Below are 16,204 nucleotides of genomic sequence, written 5' to 3' on the forward strand. Positions count from 1 at the left end.
CAAGTTTCTCCTGGGCTAAGCAGGGACTTCTGGCAGTCTACACTTCCAAAGCAGACACTTAAAACCACTGTTTCTCCTCTAAACCCTTTCATGCTGATAGCACTAGGCCCAGTATACCCCAGTCTTCAAAAGTGTAAATGTTTAACTGAAATCAGTGGGAGCTGGCCAAATATATATGGCAGTAGTGTTCTCCAATCACTACAGACCTTGTGCAAATTCTGCTGTGCCTACATTCTGTCCTCAGATTCTGCATTCCTGACAATCTCTGTATTGTTGTAATGGCTGACATTCACAAATGTGCTTAAGTTAGATATTAAATAAAAATCACTCTGGACCATCCTCAATACTTTATTAACTTAAAACATTGTTCCAATAAATATGTGCCAAGAAACATAAGACACTCTGTAAAATCTAAATAAGGACATTTACAAACCTGTCAACAAAGTAAAAACAGCTTTTTTTTTTAACTGAGGTACATGCAGGGTTGTTTAAGGCAAATTAAGTCAATTATACTTTTATAATAATTCCTGCCCACCTCAGAAAGTTTCCCTCTAAAAATTAAAAAAACAAAACCAAATATACAAATGATGCTATTGAGTAGCTATTTTCCAGTTATTAGAACAAGCCCAGAGTGCAGAAGCCAGTAATGGTTCTGGACAGAAAGTCTGTGCCTTCCTTGTGCTCCTGCCTTTCTCAGGCAGGATCACTTGTTGGATTGGTTTCTAGTTCTAAGGCATAATTCTGTGCTTTGGCTTTTCCAGTGGTCTTTTCACAAACTTCCTTCTCCCCACAGGATGTAGGAAGAGGTAACCCCCCCATACCTCAAACACTCAGGCAGTCAGGCCTTGCACGGACAGTCAGTCAGTTCTGGGAGGATAAAAAGGGCCTCTCTATAACTGATAATGCAGCTCCCGATTTGCACCAGAACAAGTGAGAGCAGACTCAGACCCAAACTGGTACCTTTGCTTAAAAACCAGCAAGATGTCAAACTGCACAGTCCTGATCCTCCAGGTTTTCCTGAAAGGAAACCATCCAAGAGTGAACCCATTCAGCACTGGACTTAACCAAGGCAAGTGCTGACGGCTCTCTGTCATTGCACCATGTAAACACTGTTATACCCATGTTTTCCTGCAAGGTGATTCAAGCTACTGAAAACTTGAAGGGGTTCATCATGGCCATGGGAGAAGTATTTTCCACCTTACAGACATTTGGTAGCTTATCCATCTTTGGAATATCAAGGTTTCATATCTAAAAGACTTATTTTCCAGTGTTATTTCAGAGACAAAGAGGAGAAAAGAAAGAGAAAAATGCCAGCCTTTAATTTCTACTTTCAGTCATTCAGGTTGAGCTGTCAATGCATGGCTCTGTCCTCTTCTTTCCTCTTCAAGCTCTGTTCAGAAAGATAATGCCAGGGTTTGTGTTCAGGAAATGGCTTGGGTCCAGCAAGGAAGCCAAGGGAGTCTGTTCTCATAGTGTTGTAGGCTTTCCGTATTGCAGATGAGGCTCATTTCAGGCCATGCTGTGTCTCCCGGTGTCTCCGTAAATCCACCTTTCGTTGGAAGCCTTTGCCACACAGATCACAGCCAAAGGGCTTGAAGCCTGTGTGCTTCCGACTGTGGGTGATGAGGTTGGAGCTCTGACTAAAGGCTTTTCCACACACCTGGCACTTGTGAGGCTTCTCACCTGCAAGTAGAAGGTGGGAAAATGAGAGAGGGTGTGAAAGAGGCATCGTGCTGCTTACATGGGACCACAGCGAACAGCAAATGCACACTGGGCCTTACAGCTTATTAAACAGATTCCTGTGTGATTACCTAAGAAGTCATTCTTACAAAAAACATGCAGTTGGGAGCCTCAAAGCATTAGTTGAGCCTGCACTACAGCTGAGCAGGTCTGGACTTGGATGCACGTCCATCACCCCAGTATAGTCCTGGGAGCAGTCTGAAGCACAGAGTGCTCTCAGGATACCACACTTTGTGAACATATTTGGCTGCATGGGCTCTGTCCAATTTAAACTGGCTTTGTGCCCTAGAAACGTGAGGAACTCCTTGAAAAGTGATGAATGCATGACATGGATTACTATACCATCAGCATAGGGGCAGGGGGAATAGGTAGGTGGAGGTTGTTAAGATCAACCCAGTGAGCTGGGATCTGTCCCCAAGGGAGGTATTAGGGCCATTCAGTGAGCCCTGAAGGGCAGGGTTTATCCAAACATCTGTTCTTCTCTCTGTTCCCCACACTGAAATGCTAGCAGTCACAGCCTTGAAGTTCTCCTGAAGGCAAATAATGTAAATGAGAATAAATGCAGCCTCTGGAACTTCTACAGAGCACTCAGTGGCAAAACTCCACTGGCCTCCATGGGAGCAGGATCTCAGTGTGTTTTCATAGTGTTTATTATCAAATAACGAATAAAAGGGAACCCAACCACAATACCAAGTCAGATTTTCAGAGTGGCTTTGCACCTGCAGAGCCCACTGACTTCAGCTGGAGCAACAAACTCTCTGGATGTTTGAAGATCAGATTCTTAGAATCATAAAATAATACAAAATTTGCTGAAGTCTCAGTTCACAAGTATATACTGCATATGAACGGAATCCCTGATTCAGTTAAGGACCTGTTTTTATATTAGCAGTTTAAAAGCCCAGGCACAGTTTCTGATCTCACAACAAAATAATGGGTTTGACTGATTCAAAATTTGGCTGAAATTCTACTTAATCAAGCCTCATTTGAAAAAGTTATTATGGAAATACTTGTGTTACTTCTAAATTTTCATTTTCATCCAGCAACCATCTAGTGGAAAATCTTTATAAGTAACATTTATTGTTCACTGCTTATCACCTAGAAAAGTCACAGTCAAGCAGGACCACATATAGTGCCATCTTTCTACATATTTGCCATTTTTAGGCTTCACCCTTGATATCTGCTAGTGGACACAGCAGGAAAAAGGATTTTTGTTATCTGAACCTTGGGTTTGGCCAGTAAAGCTATTATTTCATGTCTACAAATTCTTCCATATCTCACACATCATTCATTTCCCTCTACTTTAAGTGAACGGTGCAGGTCTGAAAGGCAAGATTTTCTTTTAATGATTTCTGATAAACCTGCCTTCTCACTGAATGACATTTTTAAAACAATTTCCTTTGGTGATTCACCTGCACTTTATTAGTTTCCATGTTTATTACTAACAGTGAAACTTGAGAACTCTGCACCTCTCCTTCCATTTTGTATCAAACTGCAGCCATTTCTCAGAAAGTCCGGGTGGAAGTGCAATCTCTGAACAAATATTTAGACTAAGAGCTGGATCCTCAGCCCTCCAGTTTAGTGTTTGATCTAGAGGAGGAGACTCCTGTTGCTCCTATTGTAAATTGGTAGATCCTGCAAAAAGCAATGCTGCAATCAAATTCATCTGTCATTTTCCAGGGACCTCAGCTGTAAATCAAGGCCACACGAATATAATACTCTACAAATCATCTTACACAAAAGCCCTTTGAATAAACATTGGTGGATCCTATTAAGAGAACACTGATTGGATTGCTAGGATTTGGGTTGTTTTGCAGCTGCTGTTCAGTAAACCACATTCAAATCACCCTCCTTTGCCCAAGTACAGCTCAGATAGCATGAATAGCAGCGGGGTAGTGAGAAGCACCGGGAGATGTGTGTGTACTGTCCCAGCTGAGTAGGAATGGATTGCTGCAGAGAAACCTCTGCCTTCGTGTTGGGGCTGAATACCAGCAGCTGCAGGGCTGACCTGTGTGAATGAAGGTGTGTTTCTTCATATCAGATTTCTGGTGGAATCGCTTCCCACAGTACTGGCACGGATAGGGTCGGGTGTCCGAGTGGATGAGCAGGTGGGTTGACAGAGTAGAAGATCTCTTAAAACTCTTGCCACAGATCTTACAATCAAAGCTGCGTTCCTGCAGAGAGATGAGCACAAACACACACATTACACTACAACGATGATCCCATCAGCAACAAACTACCCAGCAGCACATCAGTGTTGTCCCTTCTGCCTTAGCAAGCACTTACACTTCTCTAGAGAGCTAAACTGGCCTTCAGAGACACTAACACTGGCCTGATAGCACCACATGATAAAAAAGATAATGAATCCTCTCCCAGTGCTGTGCACTGCTCCTCAAAAAATTTAATTGAACAGCTTTTCCTGCTGGCAAGAATAGCCAGGTGGGGGCAGCCCTGATGGACCAGGCAGTCTGCCTGCACATTTTAACAGGGGCCCGAGACGCAATCACTCTACTGGGAAGCCAAACAGCTGCAGCGCTGTTCAGAGGCCACCTCTTCACTGTACACAGGAAAGTGGGTGCTAAGGTCTGCCTGGCTCTCCTGGGAAATCCCTGTGGCAGACTGAGTTCTGCTGGCAGGGTAACAGCTAACTGCTTATCTGTAGTTCCATTAAAATTCAAGTGAAAGGTATGTAGAGCACCTGGGAAAAACAGCTTTTCAGGTTACTACTTTAACATATAAAAACAAATGCTTTAAGATCTTATGTCTCTCGTCTCTCTCTCACACACTTCTTCCTCTCCACCACAAATCATCTCTTCTTTTCATCCCTTAACCTCCATTGCACCTTCCTCTTCCTTCTATGCTTTCACACAATCACCTTTATTTGGCTTTTAGTGCGCTCTCCCTGAAATGCTGTCCCCTCCATAGACACAGTATGCAGTGTGCTCTTTTCACCATTGTTTAATGGATGATGAGATATCTCCCCTCATTGTGTGCTCTGCTGGCTGCACACTCATGAAATTATAAATAAAACAGTTTGCAAAAAAACATTGCTGTAACTCTATCCACTAAAAGCCAGTCTGAAGAAGGAAGATTTGCCAAGTCAAGTGGGTGGGGAAGGGGAAATATGGCACAGTATCAGCAGGTGGAAAATGTTACAAGTCCTCCTACCAAAATTAACTACCATATTCTTCTGGGGTGTGACTCAGAGTGTGTCGAGACGGGTGAAGTCTGTGCTCTATACCTGACTGGTCATTCAGATGTTCCCTTCACAGACACAGAGACTACAAACAAGGAAAGACTCACTGCTCTGGGGGAAGGAGGAGAAAGAATGAGGAGAGCTGCATCCAAAGAAATCACAGTGAGTTGCTTTAACTGTTAAAGAGAAGTCCACATCTGCATTACAATTTCCAGCTCTGAGAGTGAAAATCTGTTACCTCTGGAGTGCCAAGAGTGCCCATTGCTTAATACGGATGCATGCAAGGTCTGAGGAATGGAAACAAAGCCTGTGTTCTTTAATTTGTTGATTAGCTCCTTTGCTCACTAGCTGCCCACCCTTTCCTCTGCTTGTCACATATTCTTCAACTGCCCAACTGCAGCCCTACCACGTTCTCTTCCCCTCCTCAGTTTAGATTCCCAACTCTTGCCCTGCAATTGCCTTCCTGCCCTCCCCAGAGCCAGCTGAATAAGGCAGCTGGCCCTGGCTCCCAGACCTTCATCCTGGCAGCCTGCCCTGCTCTCACCTGTGAGTGCACGGCCTTGTGCTGCTCCAGGCTGACTGCATGGCCGAAGGTCTTGCCACACATGTCACAGGCAAAGGGCCTCGTGCCACTGTGTGAGCGGCGCACATGCACCTCAAGGCCGTGCGGTGTGGAGAAAACCTGAGGGAGGAGAGTACACGGTGTCAGGTTCACCAGGGAGAAGGGTCTGGGGAAGAGTCATAACCAGTGTGGGAGAAAGGGACCCCTACCTTGCTGCACTTAACACACTTGTAAGAGCCAGTGCTGATGAGCAATGGGCGGCACAAGAGGTCTGACTCCACTTTGATGCCACCTGGCCCCTTCTCCTGTTGCAGCCCAGGCTGTGTTTCGGCATAGAGTCCAGGAGCTGCTGCCGGCGAGCGCTCAAACAGCCCCGTGGCCGGGGAGCTGAAGTCACCATACAGTCCAAGGGAAGAGCCACACTCAGCGCCATACAGGGCAGGCTCAGAGCCTCGGTCGCAGAAGAGCCCCAGCGTTGAGGTTCGCTCCAGCGTTGGGCAGGGCCTGTAGCTTTGCACAAGGTGCCTCAGCTCAGAGCCACCCAGGCTGTTCCACATGTATGGTTTGAAGGGCACTGAGAAAGGGGGCGCTTCATCTAGGGATGGACACACAGATCTCTCCGAGGCTGTGGAAACACAAGGGCATAGGAATTAGTGTGCTTCACAATCCAGACGCTATCACGGGGCAGAACAGTCTCAGCACTCAGACTTAGGCCCAGAGGCAGACCCCTGTACTGCACACTGAGGCTGCCCTTTCATCTCTCATGGGAGAACATTTTACATTGCACATTAGGGGCTGAGCATCCAGTACTACCTACTTACTGGATGTCCCGGCCCAATTACTTAAAGCAGACATCAATTTTTTCTGTCTCCATCTCTGGGTGTCCAGGTGTATACACACTGATCTGATTGTGCAAACAGTCTAAACAACTCAGTCTGCAACTTCCTACACTTTTATCTGCAACTTCTCAGAAACATGTATCTACTATGTCCCAAGATGGACATCAAAGCTCGCAGTCCATGTTTAAGCTCTGACAGAGATTCTACACATCCATATAGCAAATATGGCATTACAGAGGTGCCAGACACAGCAAATACGTACCAAGATTTACCTGTTCAACAAAAGCAGCTTGTTGCGCAATTTAATGTCCCAATCTAGTCTCTCAACTTCATGCCACAACTGACCATAACTATACTACAACATAACTGAAATAAATAACAGCTTCTGAAGTGCTTGCATAATATGCCGCACTTTTTCAGAAAAAAAAATCCTGAACAACTAAAATCAATCCTCATCTGAAAAACAATCATGATTGTTTCAGATTGCTCTGAGGTTCTCCATGTGAAGAAATTGAGTCCACCCACAACACAGAGCTTTGTAAAGTCATCAGTATAAGCCACATTAAAAACTGAAGACACAATTAACATTTTCCTACCAGTGATAATCAAAGCAAACTTCCACCAGGACAAGCTTAGATGGCTTTAGTTGACTCTAACAGGCAATGGCATCTTGGGCAATGGCATCTGATCAAGAAACTGGGCACTACAATATCAATCATACTTGGGGGCCCATAGCAGAGTCTGATATAATGGCAGGAGCACAGCCTTTCAGATGAGGCACAAATGCTCAGGAAGCCTTGTATGGAGAAAAGCACAGCTGGGCACGGAGCACGAGGTACCAGACCCCAACCATGTCTGCCAGAGATGCTGATTAATGGCTGGGGTGCATTGCTTTCGCTTCTCATCACAACACACAGCAGCATTGGGAGAGTCAAATGTCTCCACTGGACAAATGTTTTAGTGAACCAAGGAAAAGATGAATCAGTTAACTGCTGAAATACCAATGCCTTCATAGAGATATTGGCACTGCTTACAACTTGGGCTTCCAGATTAACGCCTCTAAACCAAAATCTTGTCCACCCACAATTGCTCTCCTACTTTTTCTCCCTCCTGTCAGCTTCACAGCTCCCATGGCCTTCTCAGCCTTCGGTAAAACAAGATAACCAGGGGTGGACTAGGGAAGGAAGGAATGATGTGTTAGGCTATCCGTTTGGATAGGCAAATGGTCACTGAGAGGTTACAGAAGGGAGTGAGAAATCAGGTGAAAACTGAGCTTTGAATGACATGACTGTTTCCTATCTTTTACGTAATTTCAGACGTTAACAGTCTCAAATTCTTCCATTGAAATTAGCAGTCTTTTGGTTGGACATATATGCACACATACCAACTGGGACATTTGAACAGAGCGATGAAATCAAATTAGCTGACATGGTGCTGAGCATGATTTTTCCTGTTCTGCACTGACTGCAAAGTTGCAGTCAGTGTCACATCATCTATCTTGTGTCTTTGCAACCAGTTTCAGTGTTGCCATCTCTTACAATTTTACCACAAAATTAAAAACTATTTTAAAGTCCCAGCTCTTAAAACTGTATGATTTCATCAGGCCTTCAGCTTTTTTGTTTGCTTGTTCTTGTTTTAACCTTCCCCCCCCCTTAAAGCCAACTTCTAGTCCAAACATTGAAAAAAAGTATGAAAACATAAACCCTCAATTTTTCAACACTAGAACCAAATATCCATAAGGTATTATTTACAATCTTGATTTCTAAGCCAGCTCATCGAGTGAGAGGAGAGAGAAGGCTGACCTGATTTTTGAGCCCTTGGAATTGGCAATACAGTACATGGTGAACACTGCACCACAGATCAGTTTGCGTGCAATGTTCCTTCCATCACCTCGCATGCTTTGGAGCCCTCTCAAGCACAAGTGCAGGGGAGTCACTCACGTTATACTCAAGCCATCCAAGCCCTGTACCCAGTGTAAAAGCAACCTCCAAACCCTGCTCTGCCACACTGCAAGGTACTTCTGTGTCTGCCTCTCCTCCACTCCACAGCATCTAGGGGGGAGCAGGGAGGGAGACAAAGATTCGCCCTCATTTTCCTAGAAATTCTGTGCAGCCTTTATATAGACTACTTCTGGGAGAAAAAAAAAAAATCAATGTTCTTTTTTGAAGGCAAGATACTCAACCTTAAATGGCTGATATGCATAGCAAAGAAAGATTCAAGTGTCCTCTTAGAGCACAAAACACCACTTTCTGCCCATTATACCCAGTACAAGTCTCCTTTCAAGACTGGAACATCAAGAGACTCGTCAGGACTTACTAATACACTGCTGTAGGAGCTCCCATGCACCTTCTGTATATGCAAACGTGTGTGATTAGAGACACACACAGAAAGTGAGATTAAATAGCAAAGTGATTTGCACTAATGGAGTCAACAGTGTATTAGAGAGTTAAAAGGTAGTGTGTCTATATGCTGTATGCCCACCTAGATCAGCAGCACAGCACTCAAAACCAAAAGTGAAATACGGATTTCACTGCATACTGAAGTGCAACCTGCACCTATATTCAGAGATAAGGGGGTCATCATACTGCTCACCATGCCTGCTCTGAGCATGACTTAGAATCATCATTTCTCATCTGCTCTACCTGGCAAAACACAAAAACTGTGCCTCATCCGAACACAATCACAGGAATACAGTCTCTCACCAGGGCATCTTAGAGAAGTGACCTAGACACAAATTTCAGCTTTGCACTGAATCTGACAAAGCAGCTGGAAGGCAGAGGGCTTTGGGGGGAGCTGAGGGAGGAAGCCTAACTATCTAATCCTGCTACCACTGTCTTCATCATTAACATAACAGCACCTGTCTCAATGCGCTGAGATTCATTTAATAAAGTTCTTACACTTCTTGGGAGTTCCTTACCTTCCCGGTCCTCCTATGAATGGGATCAGACAATCTCAGAACCGCACCCCCCTACAATTCAAAAAATCTTGATCTGGGGATGTCACCTGTATTTTGCAAAGCTATTTTCCCGGGATAGCTGGATGATTGGCTGGGAGCTAGTGAATCCCACTGTCAGGGAAGAAATGAGTGGAGAAGAAGAAAAGGCAGAGTAGACCTGGTAAATACCTGCTCCACTTTACATCTGCCTTTATACAACACGTGAAAGCGGTCTGTTTCCTGTGCAGAAATTGTAATTATTTGGGAAAGGAGAAGCAGGACAAATTCATTAGAAAAAAAATTACCCACATGGCTACACTTTGTGCAGAAATAGAGAGACTGTTGCATTGTTGCATTTAGTCTGGTCTGTCATTTGCACAGACTGAAACTGTCCTGTGGCTGGCTGTGATGATGCTGGGCAGCATTTTGAATGTTCCTTCAAAGGGGCTTAGGACTCTTAAAAGAAGATGAGGCTTTAAAAATGCAAACCCACATGATTACAATAAGCCACTGATATGCGAGGACACTATAAAGACAAAGTAGGAAAACCCGGTGGCGAACCAGGACTAAGTATTCGTTTGCTGGTGTCTGCTGTCACTTGGTAAACCTGACACAATCTCTCCTTCATCGAGACAGACATGGTTCTTTTTTCCAGCTGTCACTTTTAAATCGAAGCAATAAAAAATAGTTTTATATACGCACGTATTTTGGTTATAAAATGACACCACTGTATTTTTAAACGAGATAAGTATTTGCGCCAGGCTGGGGACAGCATTTCCCACTGCTTCAACCACATCAAAGGCAGGACGAGGGAGCCAGAGACAGGCACTACAGCCATAAGTGTGAGTTTCCTGGATTTGGGGTGTTTAAATCTGACCATCATTATTTTCCTCTGGTTTTTACAAATGCGTTTATGGAAAAGAAAAATAAACAAACAAAAAACCCCAATCCAAAAAAAAACACCAAAAGAGAGGGGGGCGGGAAGAGAGAGAGACAGATCCTTTTTATAGGCAAGAGTCAAGAAATAACGTGAAAGGGTGTTGGAGAAGATGTCTAGCAGGTAGTAAAAAACACAAAATCAACGTTGTTTGCTACAGGTATATAGACTGCCTAGCAGAAATTTGTATTGTCTTAAAAAACTTATAAGCTCCGTGTAGGCAGGACCCTGTAGGAAAATGCCGGGACCCTTAAAAACATAACCGACCTGCTTTTAACAATTAATCACAAACAAAAAAATCAACACCCGGTGTCATGACAACTTTCCTACAACCTGCTGAAGGAGCAGCGGGACACGGGCTGCGAAAGCAACCCGAAAGATGTAACCCGAAAACGAGTGGAAGGAACAGATTCTGGCAAATCTGTGGGGGGAAGAAAATAATAATAAAAAAGAGACAGGCAAATCTGTCCCTTGTACTCGTTTTCGGCGGCGGCCACCAACCACGAAATACATGCTGCACTGCCCCACGGCACGGACGCTGACGTGCAGCCGGACCCCCGCTGGGCGATGCTCGCCCCGGTCCTACCTGGAGAGACGGAGGGCGAGGGAGGTCTCCAGAAATCCTCGAACTCGGACACCCTGTCACAGACGCTGCCCTCGCAGCTGGGCACTGACTCGGAGGTGCCATCGGCAGCCTCGGTAAGGTGGGATTCCGGGGAGAAGCGCCCTTGGGAAGTCTCCGGATCGGGCGGGGCAGCGCGGCACAGCTCCGTGTCCTCGGGGATCTTGCTCTCTGCAGGGCAAAGGGGGCGAGGGGGCTCATCAGTGCGGATCCATGGTGGGAGCCAGCCACCTCCCGCGGCGGTCTCGCTCCCACCAAGGTTTGATGTCGGACGCTCTAAAACCCCGCATCAGCCCCTCCGGCGTCCCGCGGGGGCTGCACAGGACCGGCCGGTGCCGTGAGCAGCGGGGTGATGCGGGGCAGGCGGGCAGACTCCTACCTGCACAGATCTGGGCTAGCACCGTCTCCAGCCGCAGGCTGTAGTCCTCGTCGGCGGAGCGGGGCTGGTGGTAGCTGTGCGCTTTCTTGCTCTTCACTAGGAAGGACCTCGGCATGGTGGGGGGCTGCCACGGCCGGCACGGCCACACTCCCTCTCCAGGCGCCGGGCGCGGCGGCAAGTGTCACCCCCGAGTCTCCTGCGGGGCGGCGGCGAGGAGGCGACCTGCGGGGAGGCGGCGATCCCGCCGGTGAGGGCCGGGGGCGCCGGCCGGGAGGGGCCGCTCGTCGGGGGCGGTGCGCCAGGTGGCGGCGCGCAGGTGGCTCCGGCCACCGCCCCCGGCCCCGCTCGACTCGCCCCCCCTTCCCTGAGCGCAACTAACTCAGCCTCCCACCGCCCCCGGCCAACGCCTTTCCACCCTCCACACGAGGGCCTTGGGGCCGTCCCGGTCACGCTCCGGCAGCCCGTCGGTCGCAGCCAGATCGCGGGGAACAGGCAACAGCAGTAGCCGGGCACCGTTCGTTGGACGAGGGGGGCTGAGGGAGCTGGGGGTCGCGGTCGGGTGCAGCCCCGTCCCTCCGCGGGAGCGCGTCCGCAGTCGGCCCACCGGGCGCACCGCGCCTCCGTGCTGGTCCCCAAGCCGGCGCCGCAGCACAAGCGGCGCCAACAAATCTGTCTTCCCCAGAAACTGCTTATCAGTCCCCGCCACCCTGAACGGGCTGGTCAGCGCGCGGTTGCTATCGGGGCGGGCGGCAGAGTCGTTACAAACTCGGCAGCGTCAACCTGGCGCTTGAGGGGCTGTTCCTGTCGGAGGGACTGATTCACTCATCCCGCGCGAACCACGACAACGCGAAAACGAACAAAACGGAATCTTTCCTGAAGCCCGCAGCTGTCGGCGCCGCGACACCTTGCAGCTGCGGGCACTGAAAGCCGGGGCGGGGAGAGGAGACGAGGTGGGAAACCTCCTGGGGGACCCTGCGGGGAGTCGCGGAGTCGAGGGGGGCCAGGGACCAGGTTAACGAGAGCTGCCCTGAGCCGGCTCCTCGGAGTAAGACAGGAGAGGTTCACTGCAACTCGTCCAGTACTGGGCCGCCTCTGCCATTACACTTGACACTTTGCAAATAACGAATTTAATCCACGTTCGTTGGGTTCTTTAAGGGGGTCGCTTCACTTTTTTTCCCCCTCTCCCGTTAGCGGCCTCAGGTTTGCGAACGGAGAAAAGAGGGAAGGGGCCCAACCCGTTGGCGGGGCGCAGGAACTGCCCCGCAGGTGCCCTCCCCGGCTGTGCCGCGAAGCACCGGCCCGTCCGCGCCCGGCGGGGGCCGGGTCGCTCTGCGCCGCCGGGGAGGCGCCGCCCACGGGCACGGGGCCGGGTGGCCGGGTGGGAGCGTTGCTGCTCAGACCCACCTGCGCCTGGGTTCATCCTTGAACGGGGGCTGGCAGCGAGGTGGCCCGCGCGGAGCAGGGCGAGAAATCAAAGCGCTCTCGATAACGCGTCGCTCCCCCGACAGCAGCGCCCGCCGCAGCCGTTGGGGGCTCCGGGCGCCGGCGCCGCTTCTGCCGCGTGTTTTCGCCCCCGGCGCGGCGCTTTTCCCTCCAAAAGCCACGCCGCGGAGGCGCCGCCGGCCTCCCAAGGCCGGAGCCGGCCAGGCAAGGACCGGGCCCGTGGGAAGGCGAGTTCCGCAGCCCACCTGTCCGCCGCGGGCACCCGCCCCCGCTTTCCCCGCTCCCGCTGACCCGACGGCCGTGCCCATTCGGTGGCCGCCACTCCGGGGGCGAGAGGACAGGGGCCTCTGCTGCCCCGGCTCGCCCGCCGGGGGCTGCCCATGCGAGGGAAGAGAAGCGAGAGCGCTTACCCATTAGGAGGGGCGAAGGAACCTGGGCTGTCAACGGGGTACGCACGGCAGCCTAATAGTTTGGGTGACTTTAAACTTAGCTTCCCTTCAAAGAGCAATGGTGCTTGAGTTGGCTTTTTTTTTCTCTTCTCTCTCTCTCTCCTCCTTCAGAGCTCGGCCCCCTAAACCACAAATTCCACTTCCTGAGCGTTAGTTAGGAGCTTCTGCAAAAAAAAAAAAAAAGTTTTTTTAAAAAGCCAGAACTTCACAAATCAGTACTGTTCCCGTCCTCTCTTTCTCTCTCAGTTTTCCTTAAATGAAAATGTCTTACCGTATTCCACCTCACATAGGGCTCGCTAAAGTGACATCGAAGTGTCATTCTGGAATCGAGCCTTTCATTTCTCTCGGGGTTCTGCTCCAGAAATTACACAAATCTATCTGAACTATTCTTGGATCCCCCTTCGACTTCCGCAACGAGAACAAGTCACAGATTCAAAACACAGATTGACTCTGGCGGGCAGAGGCAGAGGGCAGGAGACGGGGCAGCCGGTGCCCGCCCTGCCGAGCCCGCTCCGCGCCACATCCCTGCCCCCGGCCCGGTAGCGGGGGCCGCACCTCCCGCCGCCATCGGGACGTGCCTGGCGCTGTAATCGGGGCTAAGGCCGGGCCCTGGGCGACGGAGACCTCTCCTACACTAGAAATAACTTGTTGTGGAAAACTCTTTTGGGATAAATACGCCCAACGGCGCTGAAAATACCTTAAGACCCAAGCCTAGAGGTTTGCTCATTTCCCTTCGGATTTAGGTAATGGTTAAATATGGAAGGGGTAGGCGAGATCCCCACACCCCACTCCCCCCCCCCCCCGCTGCTGTTTGCTTGACAGCGATTCAAACACGCAGGAGGGAAGCGATTGCCGTCCTCCCCTGCGTGCCCGTGCTTAGGTGCACTGACTCGGGGAGGATCCGTGGGGCAGGCACCGGCGGCAAAGAGAAAAAGGCTCGCCTTGCTTTACACACTCACACGCGACCTCAAAACATAGTTTTCCAGGTCTAGCCTCGGATTCCTAAAGCAGCCAGGAAATCCAGCTCGGGTCTCCGGTATCTTTCTGAGGTGGTTCTGGGCTTCGCTATTAGACATCTCGGGTCACCAGCATCGTTTCGATGGCTGTAGGGCCCCTCAAAATGCGGCTCTGCAGTGAGCCAGTCGAGGTTTAACACCATTTTCCGTTCAGAAACGACTGAGACTGAAGTCGGACATGACAGAAGCTTCAGCCTCCCTCACGCCCTGGAGCATGCTGGCTTTGCGAGCAGATGTTTTTTTCGCCACCACCCCCGAAGCATTCACAGAAACATTAGTCATTTGATGTCACTGAGCCCCTGTGGAACATAGGATTAACCTGACTTCCCAAAATCTAACTAAGCAAGCAAACACCACCACGGGAAAAACTGTCCAACCTTTTGCTGATGGTTTAGTGTGACACAAAAGGAAGCTGAAGAACACGACTGACACATCGCCCTTAACACCTTCATTATTGCCGGAAAGTTCCTGGTGCTGGGCACAGCAGTTTTACTTACGGCAGCTGTGTACCGCGGTCTCCTTGCTGCGCCTTTGGTTGATTACTCTGAAAATCATTCACGCCTTCGGCTTCAAAAATCAATGCTCGAATCAGTAGAAATAACCAGATTAGAACAACTCGGTCTAATTTCGTGTATGCGTCTTCGTTGACTCACTGTGACTTTTCGAGAAACAGTCTTTCTCGTTTGCCTCTGAAATGGGATGATAAACTCATACCCTTTTGAGTACCTTGCTACACGGCGCTTTGATTGGATGTAATGAAGGCAAGAGAAAAAATTAGTATTAGCGCTCATAAATAATTGTGACCTGGTTACAAGAAAATACATATTCGTCTTTATATATGTAAATTCAAAATGTATACAGGTGCTGCAGCACGCTGTAAGGCGCGGTGATCTCCGTGCGTAGGGCGCTCGCAGCCATCCGAGATGCGGGGTGCGGGATGCGCTGCCGGGCGCCGAGCGGCTCCGCTCGGGGCTGTCCTGCGGGAGGCACTGCGCCCAGCCCCTTCTGCTCGGCCCACCTGCGGACGGCCCTTCCTCACCTTCTGCTCCCTAATCGGGTTAAACCCTTCAGCAGAAATAAAGAAATCAACGAGTGAACCAAGCGAATGCTTCACATACAGCCATATAATCTCTCGTGTGAGGGTGGGTGCTTCATGGGCACCGGGAACAGACATCTGGCTCTGGGGCGTCAGTTTTCTCAAACGATTAGAGGGGAAATGGTACGAAACCGGCTGTGTTTCGTGATTTGCAAAACCAGTTCGTGCCTGGAATGGACTCTGCCTTCCCGGAATCCCGGCTGGACGGGCCATTTGTTTCACGCCGCCGGTGGGGAGGGGGAAGCGGAACGCGGGCGCTGCGCACCGAGTGCTGCCGGGGATGACCCGGGGCTGCCAGCGGGGCCTCAGGCAGGTTCAGCTCTGTCGCGGGAGGGTGTGCGGGCACACCCCCGCACACCCCGGCACACCCCGCACACCCCGCGGGTACCGGTGTTACCCGGTGTTACCGGGGCCGGGCGCGGGGCCGCCTCGTGAGCGCGGGCCGCTGTGCCACGTGCCCGCGGGCGGCGGCGCGAGGCGGCCCCACGCGCTCAGCCCTGAGCGGAGCCCTGAGGGGAGCCCTCAGCGCTGCCTCCGCCGCGCGGGGAGCCGCCCACAGCCATCGCCCCAGGGTCCTCCCCACGCCGAGAGGAGCTGCTATCTGCAGTAACAGCACGATGAACAGAGGTGAAGGGGCTCGGCTCTTATTCTTGGTTTACTGTGTGACGTGTGTGCCGCAGCTCAGTAACCTTCGAGGTGGTCTTGCCTGTGCAGTGGCCATCGTGTGACATGCAAGAGCTCTGTGACAATGCCAAATGTTCTGTGTCCCAGGGTGGAAAAAGCCAAAACCCAGGCCCTGAGTTGGCGGAGGGCTGTAATTCGTGGGCAGTGTAGGGCTGGGTTTTAACGGAGCTGCTCCAATGATTCCCCCCCAAGGGAGTGTGGTATTCCAAGTTAAACGTAAAAATTTGGTAAGATACAGTTGAATGCAATGATAAGTGTATGATTGCTACCCCTTGGTGTCAAAAGAGGGGAAGAAATAAGAGGAGGGAT

The 16,204-nt window shown here is 50.1% G+C and overlaps 1 protein-coding gene and 1 long non-coding RNA gene across 11 annotated transcripts in view; one reads left to right on the top strand and one right to left on the bottom strand.

Moving 5' to 3' along the window:
- Positions 1-1,298: 1,298 nt before the first annotated feature.
- Positions 1,299-13,239, bottom strand: GFI1 (growth factor independent 1 transcriptional repressor). Of its 2 annotated transcripts, none has more exons than XM_017834980.1 (7): positions 13,061-13,239; positions 11,208-11,429; positions 10,793-10,999; positions 5,705-6,120; positions 5,478-5,615; positions 3,746-3,911; positions 1,299-1,683 (listed from the first exon to the last, which is right to left on the bottom strand). In XM_017834980.1, the coding sequence occupies exons 2-7, from the start codon at positions 11,320-11,322 to the stop codon at positions 1,505-1,507; spliced, it is 1,221 nt and encodes a 406-aa protein (XP_017690469.1). In that variant the 5' UTR covers positions 11,323-11,429; positions 13,061-13,239; the 3' UTR covers positions 1,299-1,504. The 2 variants fall into 2 exon arrangements, with proteins under 2 accessions (XP_017690469.1, XP_017690470.1); XM_017834981.1 differs by lacking the exon at positions 13,061-13,239 and adding an exon at positions 12,612-12,710.
- A 2,446-nt stretch (positions 13,240-15,685) lies between these two features.
- Positions 15,686-16,204, top strand: part of LOC108507243 — a 65,584-nt gene continuing 65,065 nt past the window's right edge. For all 9 annotated transcript variants that reach the window (XR_001878052.1, XR_001878048.1, XR_001878050.1 and 6 more), the window contains exon 1: positions 15,686-15,838. This is a non-coding gene — a long non-coding RNA (uncharacterized LOC108507243). The remainder of the gene's footprint in view (positions 15,839-16,204) is intronic.

This window comes from Lepidothrix coronata, unplaced genomic scaffold, assembly GCF_001604755.1.
Source record: "Lepidothrix coronata isolate B3197 unplaced genomic scaffold, Lepidothrix_coronata-1.0 Scaffold247, whole genome shotgun sequence".
Lineage (NCBI taxonomy): Eukaryota > Metazoa > Chordata > Aves > Passeriformes > Pipridae > Lepidothrix > Lepidothrix coronata.